The sequence below is a fragment of the Protopterus annectens genome, chromosome 7.part0, assembly GCF_019279795.1.
Source record: "Protopterus annectens isolate FY-2018-M chromosome 7.part0, PAN1.0, whole genome shotgun sequence".
Classification (NCBI taxonomy): domain Eukaryota; kingdom Metazoa; phylum Chordata; order Ceratodontiformes; family Protopteridae; genus Protopterus; species Protopterus annectens.
The window spans coordinates 213,969,642-213,991,099 of NC_056739.1; the positions used below are offsets into that span (position 1 = coordinate 213,969,642).

The 21,458-nt window shown below is 41.8% G+C and overlaps 1 protein-coding gene across 1 annotated transcript in view; it reads right to left on the reverse strand.

Moving 5' to 3' along the window:
- The window catches only part of CLDN7 (claudin 7), a 132,640-nt gene that overhangs the window by 25,948 nt on the left and 85,234 nt on the right, over window positions 1-21,458 (reverse strand). Inside the window, exon 3 of the mRNA XM_044076716.1 lies at window positions 11,706-11,790. Coding sequence (XP_043932651.1) covers window positions 11,706-11,790 — 85 coding nt within the window. The remainder of the gene's footprint in view (window positions 1-11,705; window positions 11,791-21,458) is intronic.

Here is a 21,458-nt window from a genome sequence, read left to right on the forward strand (position 1 = left end):
CCAGGAATGTAATTTGTTGACACTGCACCAGTTTTGATTTTTTTTCGTTTATAGTGTACCCCAGACAAGTTAGAACCCTTTTTACAAACGCCAGATTCAAAAGTATGCCCTGGCTTTCTGCCTGAATTAGATAATCATCCAGGTATGGATATATTTGAATAGTTCTTTGCCTACAAAATGCAATAACTGGAGCCAGGCACTTTGTGAATACCCTGGGCACAGTAGACAAGCCAAAGGGCAGTGCAGTGAACTGATCATACATGTAGCCTGCTTTGAAGCGTAGGTATCTTCTGCAAGATTCCCCGATTGGGATGGGATGTGCAGGTATGCTTCTTTTAAATCTAGTGTTGCCAACCAGGCATCTTTGGCTAGCATAGGAAGTAATTGAAGAGTTAGCATCTTGAATTTTGGAATCTCCGGAAAGGTGTTTAGAGTAGACAGGCTCAGGATTTGATACCATGATTGGTCTTTTCTGGGTACCAGGAAAAGTCTGGAGTAGAAACCTTGCCCCTTTTCCTCTTCTGGTACCAGTTGAATAGCCCCCATGCCTGAGAGAAAGCACTTGTTTTTGAGCCTCTGCCCACTGATTTGGGGGTAGGTCCAGCCACCCATTTGGTGTTGGCAACATGTGGAAATGAAATCTGTATCCCTGGGACACTATTTAAAACCCATTTGTCCTGGGTTACGAGTTCCCAGTTCTTTGCATAAAGAGCAATCTTTCCCCCCCAAAGGGGGAGTCAGAAGAGAAGTGCTTCGAAATTTTAAAAGGAAGCCATTGAGACAGTTTACCAGAGGAGGGAGTCTTATTCCCAGATTTGGAAGTGAAGCCCCCCCCCCCACTGCTCAGTTCAGAGTCTCCCCTGGGACTGAAACCTGGGGTTTTTGCTGCGTCTGGGTTTGGCTTGAGAAGCCCTGAAGGGGCTGGAAAGGACAAATTCTTAATAGGCTAATGCCTACTAAAATCTAGGAGGTTGCACTTGTAAACAATCTTTAACAGTTTGCATAGATTTAGCTTTATCTTCCATCTTAAGAACTTCAGCCTTGTTGCAAAACAGGCGGTCCTGATTTGAAGGAGCATCCAACAATTTAGCTTTAACATGAACAGGCAAAGACTGCTCCTTAAGCCAAGCATGCCTTCTAAGCACAGACCCAGTAACAGCAGCCCTGCAAGAGGCCTCCATCAAAATCACATTGCAAAGTATATTTTTCAACTTGTTCAGCAGAATGCATCAAGTCCTGCAAATCTTTATTTTCCACACAGTCAGGAATCACTCTGTTTAAGCAGTCCAATGACATGTTGATGATATTTTAACATATGGAATTGGCAGTTTAAAGCTCTGATTGTCAAGGTTGAAGTATAAACCTTTTTACCCCATCTATCCAGCGCCCTGGAGTCTCTATCAGAAGGGGTAGGATTTTTAGCAGTAGAAGCCTTAATGCCCTTGGGCCCCTGAGAAATGGTCTCTGGATCTGCAATAGGATTTTTGAAAAGGAACTTGTGGGACTCAGGAACCCTGTAGTATCAGTCAGGTTTACTAGGAGCAGGAGGCAGGGAATCAAGGGCCATACCGGATACCGAAAACATCAACAATGTCTAGTACAGGAGGAATAGCCAAAGGCCTATGCTAAGGTAGGATGAAATCCCTAAGCCTCTTGAATCAGAAAATTCCTGGCTTTCCCAGTGAAAATGCTCCCTTAAGAATGTAAGGCTTCCCCAAAAGAAAAATCCTCAGAAGGGGAAGCAGAGGGAATAGAATCCTCTGCAGCAGAATCCTCATAAGTAGGTAAGGACAAATCCAGGTAAGTCAGAACAAACAGAATCCTGATCAGAGGATTCATAATCAAGCTCAGCCCTAGGCCTCTTGGGGGGGGGGGGGGTTAAACTACCCCCGATTATAGTTATTAGATCTTCAGCCATTTTTATCATTTGTTTTTTTTTAGGCATAGGGGCTTGAGCATGTGGCCTGGGCATCAGTTTTTTAGACATGGATAGAGACTTAGGCCTTAGTAATGAAGGAGGCATCGATTTAATATGCAAGTCTGTAGGCCTGAATACACCTTCAGAAGCCTGTGCCTGCACAGCGGCTCTGGACCCATCCAAGGTAGAGATATCAGTGTGTTCCATAGTTGAAGTATCTCGCAGCATAAAGGACTCCGAATAGGTCTCAGTAGAGGCTTACGAATCAGAAGTAGCGGGTATCAGGGGCTTGTCACTGAGTACCTGCGAACTGGCTTAGCAGTTTTGGACCTCGGCGGCCCGTCTTTCTTTCCATTTTTTCAGAATCCCAGTAGTCGGATGGCTAACAGATGACATTTCTGAATTAAACAGAGAACCGAAATATTTAGAGGCAAAAATATACAGACTGATAGTGCACTGATTAAATAAAGCACAAAACCTACAGCAAGGTATGTCGTGGTCAAGGCCTAGGCAAGGGATACAGTACGAATGAAAATCTTATGAGGTATTTGCTTTCTGCAAGTAATGCCATTAACTTTTACTGACATCAGTAAGGAGCAAGAAAAAAAAGTTTCCCCAATGGGGTACTTATCTTTAAGTTTAAGACTTCGGTTCTGAAACCCGAAAATGAAAATTTTAACAGTTGGCCAACCGGCACTTGCAAACTGCTTCTGCAATGGGCACCGCACAGCAAGAAAGACGGATGCATTTGCATTGGCTGCATGTTTTATACCCCTGATGTCATGGAAGAAGGGACAGCAACCAATGCAGAACCCAAGACTTTTAATCAGGCCGATTGAGGGCAACCTGCAAGCAGATTACCCAAATGCAATGACTGCAACAGTGAAACACGAACATCTGCCCACAGCATTAACTGTTCGACACCACACCAACAGTACCACCCTCTAATGGCATTCACAGTTAGAGATGTACAGACCAGAGATGAACATTCCTTCTGCTGACAAAGTTTTCATGATACACTACCCTACATCAAGAACCCCTCCTCCTATAAAGGGTCAATATTCTCCATGGAGATTTCTTGAGCTTACCAACACTGATCAGTACAATTGTGCGTTATCTGAACATTAAACCTTAATGCGAAAGGCAGCCAATTGATACTTTTGCCTTTTAATGAAAGGCATGAGTACCAAAGCCAGCTCGGATTTGGAAAAGGAATAAAGTTTGTAATGCTGAATAAATTTAAATAAAGGACCAAGTACCCATCTCTAGAATGCTTAGAGTCCAGAGCCAACCCATTTCCAGTAAGTCACTGTAGAAATCAATGTTCTAAGCCTGTACCTTGATACCGTCTGCAACCGATTAGTTATGGAAGGAGCAAAAATGTATATATAAAAATATATTTACATTATTTCAACCCATGTCAAAATAAAGAGCTGACCAGCTTTTCCAAGGGATTTAGTTGTGTCAAGATGGCTGTCTATATACATTTAGAGTATGCAGACTTCTCCCTGGCTTTGAGGTTCTAGGTAGAACACCAGAAGACTGACTGCTCTGGGAATAAATAAGGGACTTTATCTTAAAGTAATCTTTTCCTTGTGTAATACAAGAAAGGGTTCACCTACCACGAGAGCTTGCAACTGATTATTCTCAGACAGACATCAGCAAAAACCATTCTTAGTCAAACTGTAAAACTGCCACATGAGCAAGTTCAAATGGAAGCACAGTTACTTTTCACCAAAACAAAGGTCCTAAGAGCGAGCTGCCACCTTTCTAGAGTCCTCATGTAGAAAATACCTTTCAAGAATTGTTTAAGAAACAAAGGTGATGGGGTGGAGTTATGGGCAGACGTGCTGAAATGGCCACATGTAAAAAGGACAAAACTACAGGCTAGTAACTAGGGGTATGTATTCCCTTTTAAGGCCCTGGTTACTGGCTAGGCCCACTAGAAAATATTTTCCATTTGCTCACATTCAATTTCCTAGTTGCACTTTTCTGGCCACCTTTAGTACCTACAGCACATCCTTTTGAAAGGGATACAATTTTGTTAGCTTTTATATTTTCTTGGCAGCCAGTTGCAGTTGAGAATGAGGTGCATCAAACTCCCCTTGTGTGTGAATAGGTCCAGTTTGTGAGGAAGCTTTTAGAATTTGGCAAAAGCAATTACCACAAGAGAGAACCAACAGGAGAACCAAAAGGAGTCACCATAACTTGTTTTTAGAGTTTCCTTACGAAACTTTACAATTACCCCTGGATATCAGTGGAAATGGACGAAAATACATGAAACATTCCTGTCTACAATAAAAATGCATGTTTTTTCAGTCCAACTTGCAAGGAGTCCTGGAGCAGAACTTATTCAGTTGTCAGTTTTTGAAAGGTGAATAAATTAACTTGTGTTCCTCAAATGGAAAGAGGCAGAGGGAACAGTTCCAGTTGTGAGTGTCTGTCCCGGTCCTGTTCAGCTTGTCAACTATATTTTGCTCTGATGGAATGCAAGATGCATGGAAGGGTCACTGAGTGAAGAGCCATCTCCCAAGCCATCACTACCAGCACGCAGAGGGAATGACCCAGTATTCTCCCACCCGACCCTTGCTGGATGTACTCACTGCGATGTACAATCACCGGAAGAGATCCCAGGGACCACAGAGGAGATTTTAATGCATGAATCACAGCCAGCTATTTTGACATTTATGTCTTTAGTCTACGAGGAATCCAACAGGCCTTGCATCTTTATTACCCAAGAAAATGAGGAGTCTGTAGTTGCAGACTGGCTTTGTAAGGGGAGGGATGAATTTGCAGTTTCTTTAGAATCTTAGATTCCAATCTTGGGCTTTACTTAAAATAAAAATAAAAGTGCCCACTTCTTTTTTCCTTAGAAGCCAGTGAATCTGTCATGTATAACTAGAAGAGGGATCTGAAAATGCTCTCTAGCTGAAGTGCGTCGAGAAGGTCAGGAAAGTCTTCAGATAAAGTCCACCAAATATGTTGGTTAGACTCCCAAGAACAAACATATTTAATGGACAATCTTGTGTAATTGGGACAAAATAATTCACTCCAGATTCTTCAGTAGAGAAGTAATGTAATCAAGGAAACAATTCAGTCTGGAATTAGGTAGGACTGAACAAGAAACCCTTGGAGCAACAGATTTGGGTTATGCAGAGAACAGGATGTGACAGAAACGGAGAAATTTCCTGACGCGTTTGGCTATGGGTGATGGCAGGCATCTATTAAATCTAATGTTACCAAAGCTTTCCCAGGAATTGGCAAGCAACAGACTAAGGGTCAACATCTTGGAATTTTAAACATCTAGAATGACTTTCTTTGGCAAGAAACATTGTAGAACAGAAATCTTTTCTCCTTTGATTTAATAGCGCCAGTTCTGCCACTACTAGAGAGAGTGTGGAGGAACACAGGATTCTGTTTGCACTGGATACAAGAGTCTTTCATGGGAATTCTCCCCACACTAAACTGTATCCCTCTTGAACCACTTGCACCCAAGAATATGCAACAATCTGTCAATGGGGAAATGTACACAGCCAGTTGCTGGGACAGATTTTTAAAGATGGTGGGGGGATGCTGGTATAGCAACTCAAGTGGTACAACTGCCCAGTTTTGGAATGTAGCCTTATCATCTTGTTCCCCTCCTGCCAGCTATATTTCTGGTTTGAGAATGTAAGGTTTGTTAATTTTTAGATGTGAGAGGATCTAGAATATTTGTAAAGGGGAGAAGCCTGAAAAACCTTGGAAACTCCTTGAAATCCATTTCCCACACTCAAACAGCATGAAGACTCAAGAGTAGCAGAAAAGGCTTCAAATACAAAGAAAAATGTATACAGGCATACCTCTAAACTGAAGCAGTTATGGCCACAGAGTTTCTGCACAAGTCGTAATACACACCAAGTTATGTTGAGACTTGAGAAATCTGAATTCTACCTTTCTAATACAAGTACTAGATTCACAGAAACATGGTAGCAGATTCAGATTGTCTGGACAAAAAAAATTCACATACGTCTTGACAGTTACGAATTCTTAACTTGAAAGAAAAAGCTTTTCTAATGAAATCGGTCCAAAACCCTCCCTTCCATGTCCTCAGGGGAAAGGTTGGACGACACCAGCCTGTTCAACTGGCAAAGATGTGAAAAAGTCAAAAGGGTTAGACACTAAGTGAGAAAATGTTTAGTCAGTTGAGGAACTTTACAAAACCTTTTTGGGGGACTGCAGGTTGTGAATAGGTTTTACTCCAAACAGAAATCAAGAAAGTCTTCCAGGATTGGCACTAGTAGAGGAACCGGTGTAAAACGAGGCATATCTACTTGTAACATTTCCTTAATTCGGGGGGGGGGGGCACTCATCTGCTACCATACAAAAACACATCAATTCATCCTGGCTGTTGCTTGAGAAAAAGAAAAGACCACCAAAGGAGATTGCGAGCACTATGGTTTCTTCAATCTGAAATTTGGGCTTGAGATTCTGGAGGAAAACCCCATCCCCCACCCATGTCAAAATCTGACATGTCTTCCTCAGAATACTTCTGCTAATCAGATTTACATATGTTGTATTCCAGGTCTCTAACAGAGAATGCCTTCTGATGAACATGCTAAACTAGTTTCTTTTCAGGTACCCCCAATAACAAGCTAAGAAGGAAGGTGTGCCTTGCAGACAGTTTCTTCCCCAAGCCACAACAAGCAGCACCGCCATCCCAGACCACTGTGACCTCAAGAAAGATTGTTTTCCCATACATGGTTTAAACACTGAATAGTGGTAGAGGACGTGGCTGACAGCTGGTTCATGGTAATGGCAGAGTCTGCAGATTTGGCAAGGGCTCTTTGGCAACTTTTCTTTATAAGAAAGAAAAGTCAGAGCAACAGATGTAGGGATATGTGGCAAGGTTAGCTGGAATATGACAGAAGGCATGTTTTTTAAAAATACTGCCCACAAGCAGACTAAATACTGTAATGCACAAGCACACAACCCCTGCATATAAAATTCAGTCTAAGGAAAAACAAAGAGTGGCAGGCAAGTTGGCACAGTAACCTGAAACACCAACATCTCACAGTAGTTCCTGCTCAAACTCTTCCACATGCTAACAAAGTTGTAGTGCATTCTCAAATATATACCCCAAATAAGCAGAGGCTAAAAATAATGGTCCCCAACAAAGAACTTCTGATGTTAGGATACCAGATTGCCTAGATGGACAGCCCTGCTAACTGGCCAAACATAGCAAACATCCATTCACAACCCCTATAGCCTCCCATTTTCGTACAACGCAAGGAGTCACTTCAGTGACAAACAAATATTCCCCATCTGGCAATGGGAGCATTAGCTCTAAATTGTAAAATTGTGTGGAGGGGTTCCCTAAAAGGGGACGTAGTTGTCAGAATGAAGCCAAAGGCCAGCTGCTGCTCTTCGGAAGTCTGACCTGCCTTTTTCATGAAGTGGCAAGTACTTAAGTTTCTTCACAGATGGCAATTTCTCGCTCTCCTCAGGGTTGAGGAAAATTGGCAGCCACACTGAAAATGAGGAATGCAGCCACAGCTTTTGGAATCTAGATGGCTGTGGTGGCTTGGGCATAACTGCAGCAGGGAGAATGATTAGCATCTTGCAAATGCACTCCCATGTCTTTTTATAGGTTAAATGGACATGGAGTCTCCATAGTAGCCTTTTAATTTCGGATTAGTATTTGCATATTGAAAAGCACAGCAAATATTTCATCACAGGAATGAGGATACTGCAGCAGGCAGTTATCTGGCACAGTTTTAAAATTCTGTGGGCATGATGCTCAACTTTGAGCTCCCAAAAGGCATACCCAAGTTTTTTTTTTTTTTTTTAAATGGTTTTCCTGTCCAATATACATTTTTACTTGACAATTTCACTCAAAACAGTTACACTTTTTGGCACATAAAAAAACAGTCATTTGATGTTGCAGTTTAACATTTCAACTTCTGGGCTAAGACTCAAGTAAATTAAAAACTGAAAGCTCAGGTGAGAAATCTTATCTTTTTGCTAAACGCAAAGTTTAAAAACCTTGGAGAAGACAGTCACAGGATGTCTTGCCTGTACATCTATAGTGTGCATTAGGCCGGATAATACCACTGTTCCTTGAAGAACTCTCTCTCCTAGAAGTGACCAAGGCAATGTTAAACAGAGTGCACCAGTTTGGGTAGTTTGTTCTCAATTTCAAGATCTGGTCTGAAAGCGTAGAAAAACGATAATAGAAGCAGTACATGGCCTCCTAGGCCGGAGTAGGACCTCTGTGTGCACTGGATCCACAACTGCAGGAGCTCGATAAAAATTATGAATTGTGCAGAGCACAAGAGCATGGTCAGCAACTACCTAGTAATGCAAGAACCCCACACAAAACTGCATGGAAAATGCTCAAGAATCAGAAGTGCGATTCCTGGAGATTGGATACAGGAAACTTAGATGGAAGCTGAATTATGGTCTACAACCCAGCAAGTCCAACAAGATTTAGAAAGAGCCATGTGTGTGAACAGTGAAAAGATGCACTAGGAGCTCAAGGGGCAAACAGTTGACTTATATGGGGTGACAAACAGTGAAATGCTGTGAAAGACCCACATTCCAATTATAACACTATCAAAACAAATGAAGTGAAGAAACTTTAGCTCAGCCTCCATTGTATCCTGAATGGAATGCTAAACAAGTAGAAAGAGGCCACTAAGGCACTGTGGAACTTAAAAGTAGCAAAAGGAGAAATACAAATGGAGGCCAAAACTAGTTCATGATTAATATGAATGGCAACATCCGTCTTGTGACACCTGAAACAGCATTTCTCTGCCACTGCTCATCCTTGGATCTCTTGACCAAGAGGAATCTAGGAACATGGCTCGCATAGTAAGAGGCAGGACACAAACATTACGGAATTCAGTTTTCCCACCTGAATAAAACGGGCTAACACTGGCAAGTTTAAGTAGGCAGGAATTAACTGCATGAATGAGAAACTGTAGAACCAAAAGGCAAAAGTAAACCACAAAATGTAAAAAGTCTGGCAGATCAGGTTCCAACAAGCACAAAATCCAAAGCATAATGTAAAAATGTTGAAAATATATACAAGATGTAAGCACTTATAACAGTGTAAACTTCTTCAAAGGCAAACATTTAAATACACAGATGCATCTAATTGGGCACAGGGACACAAACCTGACCTGAAAATTAACCCTTTAATCTCAATTCATACTGTTGAACGTGTGTTAAAATACAAACCTATTTAAACCAAAACCTTGTCAAATAAGAATGTTTTGACACAAATTCAGTGTTTACACTTTAAAGATTAAGGAGATATTAACTTGCTCTAAGGAACAATCAAAAAGCACGTTACTTTGCTTCATGCAATTCTCTCTTTCAGAGCTTTAGGACAGGAGAGATAAAAGTCCAGTCATTGATGCCAGGCCATTTATCTGCATGTAGCAAGATCTGCCATCTAAGTTCCTATAGTTCTAAGTGTGCTCCAAGTTTTTTTTTTTTTTTTTTAAAAATCACCAATGTCAACATGGTCCATGGCCATTGTGGTTGTGGTCTATATTCTTGTGAATGTGCTTAGCTAGAGCATTAAAGTTGGTCTTCCTGATGGCATAGTCATGCTCATAAATCCTACTGGCAAACTGTTTTTCCTATATAGAAAACAGAACAATGGTCACAAAGCAATACATATCACTGCTTTCGAAGAACAATTATATCTCCCCTTCATGTTATATTCAATGTTATAGTAAACGTAGCTCCAGGTTCAAGCTTGTGGCACCAGTTACATGAACCACACGTACGAGTACCTGAACGGCCTGTCATGTTCTGAACTTGTCTATTTTTAAGGAGATTTTTAAGTTCTTCCCTTCCCTGTATGTAACACCTAGATGAGAGCCAATACCAGTGTCTTCCATTAAAATGTTCCAATTCTTGTTAAAAATCCATCTTAAACTGGAAGAATCAGAACTGTATGCGATAAAGGATTTAAGGAAAGGACTTTCTTGCTCAACTGTATGCGATAAAGGATTTAAGGAAAGGATTTTCTTGCTCAACTGATGTTCTAATGTCTCCACCTGCCAGGTTATCTGGAATATGGGCACCTACAATGGGTTTAAAAAGACAACTAAAGGAACTTAGATGGCAGATCTTGCTACATACAGATAAATGGCCTGGCATCAATGACAGGACTTCTATCTCTGTCCTAAAGCTTAAAGCCCTGGAAAGAGACAATTGCATGAAGCAAAGTAATGTGCTTTTTGATTGTGGGTTTTGGTTTAAATATGTTTTTAAATAGTGTATTTTAACACCCATTCAACAGTATGAATTGTGAGACTAAAGGGTTAATTTTCAAGTCAGGTTTGTGATGGCCATTTCCCTGTGCCCAATTAGATGCATCTGTATATTTAAATGTCTGCCTTGTCCTACAGCTTTGTCTGAAGTGAACACTTTATAAAAAAAATAATGTAAGCGCTTTCATTTAATTTTTTCTACATTAAAAACTTTTGCTTTACATACTCGTGCTATGGATTTTGCGCTTGTTGGAACCTGATCTGCCAGACTTTTTGCATTTAACTGCACGAATAGCTTATGCAAAACTCAGAAGGGACACTGGCCTGTAGTACACTCAGTGATCATATTGACAGGCTTAACTAGGCAGCAAGTTGTGTCCTTTAACAAGTATGGGCACTTCTAGTGAAAAGGGGACCACAAAACTTGGGGGATGCAAATATCAACAAGTACATAGCGAGAACAGTGTGCCTGCGCCCTCAGGAACCATGTCACACTAACCTGCTGTGGTATTATAGGAATGTGGCCTCCAATTAACAAGTATTGAAAACGCACAGGAACAAGGAATGATAGCTTCAAAAGGTACACAGGCTGTGTAATCCTCTCAATCTAGTTATTATGCATAAAAGTAAAGGATACAAATAAACTAAGCCTACACCATGATGCACAATGCCAAATCATTTTTATGTTCAGAATACCATGCTAGGATTATGGCTTGATCATTCCTTGTGAGCAGTCAGTAGCCTAATGGTGAGAGAAAGCATGCTTCTAGGTGTCCTACTTCAACTCTCCAGTCTCATGTCAAAAAGAAATGTCCGTTTCAGATGACTGGCAGTTTAACATTAAGCCCTGCTTCAACTTCCCTACATAATACTCCCTGCAAAAAAAGTTGGCAAACTATAACAGTCTTAAAAGTGAAGCTAGAGAAACATTACTCATGAAGGACTTGGAACTTGCATGACAAGTCATATAAGGGACACTTACTGCTCACCAATATAAAAACAATCTTCTGATTGTGTGAAACTTCAGAACTTGCCACAAAGTACATGAAGACATCTCAAGAATGTTAAATGTACACTGCATGTCAAAACATATTCCACTACAGACTTTGATGCATTTTACTAGCAGTAACAATTTTCACACTAACAGTGCATTAAATGCATAACCACTAAAGGTGTATACTCCTATAAAAAGGGGCAGAGCTTCTTTATTCAGTTATTTGGGTGTGGATGACTAAAACCACATAGTGCCTTATTTTCCAACATACTTTACTTAGAAAATTGTACACTTACAACCATGGTCAGCAGTCCAGTGTGCCCAAGACTGGCATTTACACTAATGCGGATGGTCTCTTCTACTTCCCAGTGACCAAAAATTAATGAAACAATTCAATTCCACTGGAGGGAGTACTCCATTACATCCCATTCTCCTACAGCCAGCAAGAATAAATACGCCCACACTAGTTTTGCAATAGTCAAATAAACGCCATTTTAATTTAATCTTATGCTACATTCAGTAAACTTACTTTGTATTCACAGGAGTGAATGGGTTGTAGAAGTCTTTAACTATTTGGTTTCCATACCAAGATGCACCGACCAGAGCACACAGACCTGAAAAAATAAAGGCAGAAATACAGCTCACATTAGACCATGCAGAAATGTTTTCAGACGCAGAGGGCAGTCATATGTAACACAACGCCACTGTGTGTGCTGGGGAGTGGGCAAAACTACTCTGTGCCTAGGTTTGCTTTTTTCATTTCAATGCTGGGAAATAACAGATCAATAGTGTACCACACTCCCCCTTCACACTAAAATATGCAGCACAGATGGAAATACAGAAAAAAACATGCTGTGCATGTGCAACAGTTTATGGTTGTTTAACTGGACAGTCTACGACAAAGGGACAGTTGAGGTCAGCAACAGCAGCACATGCAAAAAAAAGCAATATTAAATATGAAGCAGAAGAGGCAACGTTGGGGGTGTTTAGTACAGGTAGCAAAGAGAAGCTTACACCTTTTAATCATTTAATTGCACTATTAAGACAAAAAGGAGTGCTCGAGTCATGCTAATTTCCTTCAAGCATCAGACTTCTGTAGTGGGAAAGTGACCATTAGGAAGATGCAACAGGCTGTGGGATAGAATGCAACAGTTTTAAAACAGAGCACTTCTGACATCTGGGATATTAGTCCTACTAGTTTCGTGTAATCAGACAAGTTGGGTTATTACATCCAGAATTTCCACCAATGGAGGGAAAAAAAACAAAACACATTCCAAATTCATAATTACTCCTACGGACATGAGCATGAAGATTTTTTTCAGCCAACAGCAACAAGCTTTTCTGCATGGAGAAACCCCCCCCCCCCCCCATCATCCTTAACTCTACTAACCTACACACCAACTCCCCCAAATCATCCTCAACTCTACTAACCTACACACAAACTCCATGGTGGGACAACAGTGAAAGGCAGTCACTTCACAAGTGAAAGCAGCAATCAGCAAAATCTCCCTTGAGCTGCTGTCAACTGATGAAAACTGCAGCTGATGTCTCATTACCCAATTTTCTTAGTTTTATTAAAGCCTTCAATGTTGCAAGGCAAGCCACTGCTAGAATCATAATTTTGATAAGCCACAGTTATGACTCCGCAATCACATATGCAACAATTTCTGGACATTGTTATGCTTTAGAACATTCTTGAAGGTACCCACACATCTACTGGGACCAACCTAGGTCAAACTAAAATGAAACAAAAAGACCAACATTTTGAGAGCGATCCCTAACCAGGAAAAGGATTCTAGTGATCATTTCCTTGATGCTCTTGGGTGCAGACATGCATCGTGAACATTCAGAAAATATGTGCTGCACCTCCCAGAAGTGGGCTGCAACCTTAAGGGTATGCAGCGCTTGAAAAACTACTATTGCTGTTGGATTTATCTAACAGAATCACCACAAAAGGCATGATGTTAACTAGATTCAGGAAAAAAGCCAAGCACAATGTTAGCTAAGAAAGGCTAAATGCACAAACTGTACATTAATGCAGTAACATCAGCCTACTTGGGTCACAAATTTTAATTCCATAGCCCATGTGTGAAAAAGGGAACATGCATATTTAAGGAGTAAAAGCCAAGTGAACACATGTCAAAGAGGTGTAGGTACAATTTAGTAAAATGTGACAGTTTAAGGCAGAAACTGCATTCTGTTTAGTGTCGCCCAAACTTGAAAATACTGTCTACTAGTAGGTAACTTAAGCCTACATTTCACTATACTGGGCCTCAACATAGGTCTGAGGTTCAAAGCTATTCCACTGCAAACCAAACAAGAACCACACAGATAAAGGCAGAAACTGGACAGGGATTTGCTAGAACCAAGGTTCAATGCCAGGCATATACAACACAAGTGTCAAAGCAGAAAATAAGATCAGTTGTAGGGTCAAACTGCCAAACAGCTAACCTGAGGAGTCAACATTTAAGATAAACTTGAAGGAACAAGACTGTAGTACCTTATTATCAAAGACTGTAGCACAGAATATGACCTGGTAAAACACATACATTAGCAGTTCATCTAGGACAACTGGGGGTGGGTAGACTAAAAGTGAAGATGTGTATAGGCCACAGATGTTTAAGAGGCAATACAAGAACGTCTCAGACATTTGGGAAAGGATACTAAAAGCTATAATGATCTGGAAAGAGGAGCACTTAAAGCACTACAAACTAAGGACATAAAAAAAAACGAGGAAAAAATATTTAATATAACCCAAGCAGGGGAGTAAGTGCAGCAGACAGAAAGTACAGTTTTGTACCTACCATAAATGTAGATGTCCGAACTGGATAGCATCTGCAGTCATAACAAGTGGGTTGTCCTGTCGTCAGGCAGCCCCGCAGTCGGCCGGATTCCAAAGTCCGGGTCCGGCTTCGGCTGATGCCGCACTCCACCCGACGTCATCTCTGTTGGTCTTCGGGTATAAAAGCATCAGCCGACGCCATTTTCCTCAGTGTTTCTTGCCCCAGATGCCAGTAGCCCTCTTGCAGGCTAAAATTTGGATAGATGCCAATGTTTCCAAATAGATAGAGGTAAACACAAGCATATATGTACATATATACAAACAAATACACCATAAAGACTCCCAACAGCTAGCTATTAGGAGGGTAAACACCCTAGGAGTACCACAGAGGGGAAGGAGGGAGGGTAATCCTGACTGCAGATGCTATCCAGTTCGGACATCTACATTTATGGTAGGTACAAAACTGTACTGTGTCCTTCATGGATGCATCTGCAGTCATAACAAGTGGGTAGAATACCATAGCCAACTAGGGGAGGAGGATAAAAGTAGATTATGGTGTGTTTAGGATCCCTTGCAGCACAGCAGTGGCAAACCCTGCTCGGGATCTGGAATATAGAGGCAAATTATAACGCTTGGCAAATGTATGCACGGAGGTCCAAGTAGCCGCCTCAATAATGTCTTTGGTTGCCACTCCTCGTGAGAAGGCTGTGGTAGTGGCTGTTGCCCTTGTAGAATGAGGTCTTATGTTTTGTGGAATTGGTTTTCCATGGAAGGAGTAACAGTATCGTATGCAATTTCCTATCCATTTGGAGATTGTCTGTTTGGAAATAGCTTTTCCTTCCCTTCCTGTTGCATAGGCTACAAAAAGTTGGTCAGTCTTTCTGCTATTTTTTGTTCTGTCCAAGTAGTAGCGTAGCTGTCTGTACATCCAAGGTATGCAGTATTCTTTCCCCTCTGTTTTGTGGGTTGGGAAAGAAGGTAGGTAGGTGGATTGCCTGGTTTAAAGACACTCTGGATACCACCTTGGCCATAAATGTAGGATTAGTCCTCATGGACACTATCTTGGTGGAAGATTAGGAAGGGTTGCACTGCCATTAAGGCCTGTAGTTCTGAAACCCTCCTTGCTGAAGTAATTGCCAGTAGGAAAGCAGTTTTCCATGACAGGTGTTGTAGGTCTGCTGTTGCTGCTGGTTCAAAGGGTGATAGTGTCAACTTTTCTAGCACAAAGTTTAAATCCCAAGCTGGTAATGGTGGTTTCCTTGGAGGTTTTACATTCTTGATTCCTCTGAGGAACTGCCTGAGCAAAGGGTGCGAAAAAACAGGTGGATCAAAGCTGTATTCTGCTGAAATAGCTGATGCATGTATCTTGATGGAGGAGTAGGACAGGCCTGAATGAAGAAGTTCGCCAGATACTCCAGAATGTTAGGCATATCTATGTTTGACACATCTTTTCCTCTTTCCGTACTCCAAATGACAAACCTTTTCCATTTTCCAGCATAGTTCCTTCTTGTTGAAGGTCTGCGTGCTTCAAGAATAATGTCTTTAACTCTTTGGGAAAGTTCTGGATTAGCTGCTGCTATGTGATGTTCCATGCAGTCAGTTGCAGCGTTTTAGGTTTGGATGTATGATGCTGTAGTTGTTCTGAGTTAACATCAAAGGCATCAGAGGTATTGGCCACATTTTGTTCCGAGACATGCTCTTCAGTAGTGGGTACCAGTGTTGTCTTGGCCAGTTTGGAGCTATCAGGATTATCCTTGGACGTTCTTCCTTGATTTTTAGTAGTACCTTGTGTATCAAAGGAAGAGGTGGGAATGCATATGCTGTTAGGCCTTTCCAGTTGAAGGAGAGTGAGTCCACTTTCCATGCTAGTGGGTGGAATGTCCTTGTGCAGAATTTTTTGAGCTGGTGATTGAGAGGTGATGCGAATAGGTCTATCTGTGGCATTCCCCATTTCTTTGAGATGGTTTTGAAGATGTCCGGGTGCAGCTTCCATTCGTGGGCATCCGAAGTGGTTCTGCTTAATATCTCTGCTAGAGTATTGTCTTTCCCTGGTACAAATATTGCTTGTAACTGAATGTTGTAGCCGAGTGCCAGGGTCCACAGCTCCAAGGTCATTCTGCATAGGGGGTATGAATGAGTGCCTCCCTGTTTGTTGATGTACCACATGACTGTGGTGTTGTCTGTCCTTATCATCAACTGGCCCTCTGAGAAATGGTTTGAACTTTTGGATTGCCAGTTTTACTGCCAGCATTTCTTTTAGATTGATGTGCAGGTGAAGTTGATCCTGTGTCCACAATCCTTGCACGCATTTGTCCAGCATGTGGGCCCCATCCTAGGTCTGAAGCATCTGTTGTGATGGTCTGGCTTGGTTGACATCTGCGAAAGGGTAGGCCTGTGTTTGACTGGCATGCCTGAGCCCACCATAGGAACTCCTGTTTTAAGCATGGAATTAGTGGGATTTCTGTTTCTAGACTGTGTCTGTGTTGGGACCATAAATTCTTTAGGTACCACTGTAGTTTCCTCATATGTAGTCTGGCAAATGGGACCAAGATTATGCATGATGCCATGAAGCCCAAGGCCTGCAGAACTTTTCTTGCTGTTAACTTGTTCAGTTTTGTTAGTGCCAAGAAGTAGAGAGGGAGTTTTTTGTTTTTCTGTAGTCAGGAATGCCATTTGTTGTACTGTGTCCAATTCCGCGCCCAAGAATGTCCTTGTTTGGGATGGTATCAGCCTTGACTTTTGTAAACTGACTGTGTATCCCAGTCCTTGTAGCAAGTAAATGACCCTTTGTAAATCTGTTGTCAGCTTGCTTTTGTTGTCCCCTTGTAGCAGGCAGTCGTCCAGGTATGGGTAAATTTGAATTCCCTGTAGTCTGCAATGGGCGATTACTGATGCCAGGCATTTTGTGAATACTCTGGGCGCAGTAGATAAGCCAAAGGGCAATGCTGAGAATTGATAGTGCTCTGATCCTGCAAGAAATCTGAGGTATCTTCTGCAGATTGGTCGAATGGGGGCGTGCAGGTATGCCTCCTTGAGATCTAGAGTTACCAGCCAAGACTCCTTGCCCAGCATGGGAAGAAGTTGCTGTAGGGTCAGCATTTTGAATTTTGGGACAATGATGTATGTATTTAAGGTGGACAGGTCGAGAATTGGTCTCCAACTTTTTTCCTTTCTTGGAACTAGGAATAGTCTGGAGTAGAACCCCTTTCCTGTTCTGCTGTTGGCACTCTTTCCACAGCTCTCATGTTTGCTAACTCCATTATCTGGCGTAGAGCCTCTGTTTTTTGATTTGGAGGTAGATTTGGCATTCCTCTTTTGACTGGTAAAGTGTGGAAGTGAAACCTTGATCTATGGTTTGTAAAATCCACTTGTCTTTTGTTATGTAGTGCCAGTTCTTTGAAAATAAGGTTAACTTTCCGCCTAGAGGAGCTGCTATTTGTTCCCTGGTAGGCGGATTTAGGATTAAGTCACTGTGGTTGTGCTGATGTAGTGGCAGTGGCTGTGTCTGTGCCTCTGTTGTTACCTTGCCACTGTCGTCCTCTGTAGGCACCTCCTCTGGATTGGTTTCTGCCTCTGGAACGTCTATTACTGCCCCTTTGAAATTTTGTGGAATCAGGAAAGGACCAATTTTTGGCAGGCCAGTTCCTGCTTGCTAAACCTTGGGGGTTGAACCTGCAAGAAATCTTTAACAGTTTGAACAGATTTTGCCTTTTCTTCCATTTTCTTCATAACCTGCTGGGCAGGTGTACCAAACAAACTTGTCTTGTCCATAGGAGCATCTAGCAACTTAGCTTTAACATGAAAGCTTGTTCCTTTAGCCATGCATGCCTTCTTATCACTGTGCCTGTCATGGCTGATCTAAATGAAGCCTCCAGTGCATCATAGCCACATTTTAATGAATGGTTGCTAACCTGTTGTATGTTATTTACCATCTCTAATACATATTTCTTATCAAGAGATTCATCAGTGGTTAGTTTTTTAGTTAACTGATCAAGCATAAACTCTTGGTATTGTATCATGTGAAACTGACAGTTTAAAGCTCTAGCTGAGAGAGTAGCTGAAGTGTAGACCTTTTTACCCCATCTGTCTAATGACCTTGCTTCCCTTTCAGAAGGAATAGGGTTTTTAGCTGTGGTCGCGGCTACTGCCTTGGGACCCTGGGATATAGTTTCTGGGTCTGCAAGTGGGGCCTTGTAAAGGTGGTGATGAGTATCTGCAACCCTGTAAAATCTGTCTGGTTTGGCTGGGGGTAAAGAATCTGGAGCGGAGCAAACATCATTGAAAGCATCATCCACCACAGAGAGAACAGGACGTATAGCTAAGGGCCTGTGCTGTGGGAGGTGCAGAAAGGTCCTAAGTCTTTTTCTGGAGTCTGAAAAATCCTGTTGCTGCCATTGGAACTGTTCTCGCATGGCATGCAAGGTTTCCCCAAAGGAGAATTCTTCTGGTGGAGAAGCAGCTGGAATGGATTCTTCAGCATCAGAATCTTCAAAATTGGAGAAGGAGCCTCAGGCTGGTCAGTTATGTCTGATTCATCAGCAGAATCATCAGAAGACACTGGCTCAGGGGCTCTGCCTAGGTCTCTTCTCTGGGGCTGAGAGGCCCTGTCTGGGTGAGATTGAGATCCTCTAATTAAAGAAATTAAATCTTCTGCCAAAGAAAGCATTTGAGAACTAGAAGAGGGCCTGGATGTGGGGGGTTTAACAGGCACTGTTTTGGTAGTCTTGGCTGCTTTAGCCCTGGCGAAGGCCTTAATGGACATGGCAGCTGGAGGCCTAGCAGCACCACGTGCTGGGGTAGAGACATCAAGGGATGGTGTCTGATAAATCAACCACCGTAGTGGGTAAAATTTCTGAGGTCGATTCAAGAGTTGTAGCAGGGGCCTCAGTTGAAAGAATAGGTTCAGCTGTACTTTGATCAGTTTTCTCGGTTTCGGCCGAAACAGAGACACTCGCGTTTGCTTTACCGTGGTTTCGGCCGAAACCCGGACCGCGAAAGTGTCGGTCTTTATCTTTGCGTTTTGGGGTAGTCGGAGGATCCGACTGCATAATGTGCGCAAAATCAGAACCGAAAAACTGTTCTGCAAACTCCGACTGCGCCTAAGCGTTGTCGGTTGAAAGAGGCACAGGCCGAACAGGCTGCTACGTGGGCTGGGCCTAAACAAGGCAGACAGTAAGAGTGGAAATCTTTATGAGGTATTTGTTTCCCACAGGTTAAACAATTGTTAACTTTTCTGACATCGGCTGAGGTAAGAAAGAGTCCCCAGCGGGTACTTAGCTTTAGAAGTCTTGAGTAGTATGGGTAGAAGTAATCTCTGGATCCGACCGACCCGGCACTTGCGAACAGCTTCTGCTTCGGGCGCCATGCGGCAAGAAAGACTGAGGAAAATGGCGTCGGCTGATGCTTTTATACCGAAGACCAACAGAGATGGCGCCGGGTGGAGTCGACATCAGCCGAAGCCGGACCCGGACTTTGGAATCCGGCCGACTGCGGGGCTGCCTGACGACAGGACAACCCACTTGTTATGACTGCAGATGCATCCATGAAGGACATCAGGAGAACCTCAACAAACAACTGAAGATAAAGGGGTGGTAGTGCTGCGTTAAGAAAACATGAAAGTAGGAGGTACAACAGAAAGGCAGTCAAAAGTTGCAACTTTTATTTATACCCCTGGCGCACTGACGTCAAGGAAGAGGGGACAGCAACAGACACCGGACCAAGACTTTGAAACTCGGGCCCACTGTGGGTCGCCTGCCAACAGGATAACCAAAGTGTAATGACTGCAACAGTGAAACACTATGAACATCAGGAAGACAAGAGTTCAGGAGGAACTAAAGCATTACATGATATCTAAAACAACTGACTGGCACAGGGATAAGAGAAAGCACAGATGTGTACACTTACCATAAATGTAGATGTTGAGTGTATTCACTGTTGGCAGTCCTCACAAATGGGTTATCTGGCTCCCGGTAGCCCTCAGTCGGCCCGAATACCAGAGTCCTTGGTATAGGACGTCTGCTGCCGCCGTTGTAAAACTGATGTCAGTATGTCAGGTATAAAGGAAAAGCAGCCAATGCCATTTCCTCAGTTTTTCTTGCTTTTAACTGTCAGAAGCCCCCAGAACAAGGCTAATCCAGGAATGGTAGCACCCTGGACACCTCTCACAAAAATAAAAATCCAGTCTGTGCCTTAGAAAAAAAGGGGGAATGGAGTGGAAAATCAGGACTGCAACAGTGAATACACACTACATTGATGGTAAAGTGTACACAACTGTACTATGTTAGCGTTTCACTGTTGCGGTCCTCACATATGGGTTAATTCCCAAAGACCAGTAAGAAGACAAAGGGGGGATAGAAAGGATCACAGATTAAGGATTGGTAAGGAGGCCCTGCAAAACTGCAAAGGCAAAACCAGCCCTGGATTTAGAAAACAAAGGTAGACTGTAATGCTTTGTGAAAGTATGGACAGAAGACAAAGAAGCTGCTTCTAGAATGTCCTTGGTAGGCACACCTCTCAGAAAGGCTGCAGAGGCAGAGGCTGCTGTAGTAGAATGGGTCCTAATACCCAGAGGGGGAACCCTTACAATGAGCAATCTATTTGGAAATGGTTTGTTTTGAAATAGCTTTACCCAGAGCCCAAGGAGCAAAACTAATTAACTGTTCAAATTTTCAAAAGGATTTAGTCCTGTCCAAGTACAATCTCAGCTGTCTATGCACATCAAGAGAGTGGAGATTCCTTTCCCCATTTATTTTGGGGATTGTTGAAAAATGTAGGCAGGTGAATAGCCTGGTTAAGGGTTAAACTGGAAACTACCTTGGGTATAAAGAAGGGATTGGTTATCAAAGAAACCAGATCTGAGTGAAAATGAAAGGTTCTACTGCCTTTAAGGTTTGCAGCTCAGATATACTTTTAGCTGAATAATAGCTAAAAGAAAAGCAGTCTTCCAGGATAGAAACTGCAAATTTGCAGAGGCAGCTGGTTCAAAGAGAGGCAGAGTAAGTTTTTCCCAGGACAAAGTTAAGATCCCAAGTGGGAGTTCTTCTGGAAGACCCAGGATTGGATATTGTCTCCGTCTATATATATATATATATATATATATATATATATATATATATATATATCTATATCTAGATATATCTATATCTAGATATATCTATATATATATTTATATATATAAATATCTCTATATATATAAATATCTGGATATATATATATATATAAATATCTCTATATATACATATATATATATATATATATATATATATATATATATATCTCTATATATATATACACTCTAAATATATATATACTCTCTCTCTAACAGACTATATATATATATATATATATATATATATATATATATATATATATATATATATATATATATATATATATATACACACACACTCTCTAAATATATATCTATACATGACACTACCTCTATATCTATACATGACACTACCTCTATATCTATACATGACACTACCTCTATATCTAAAA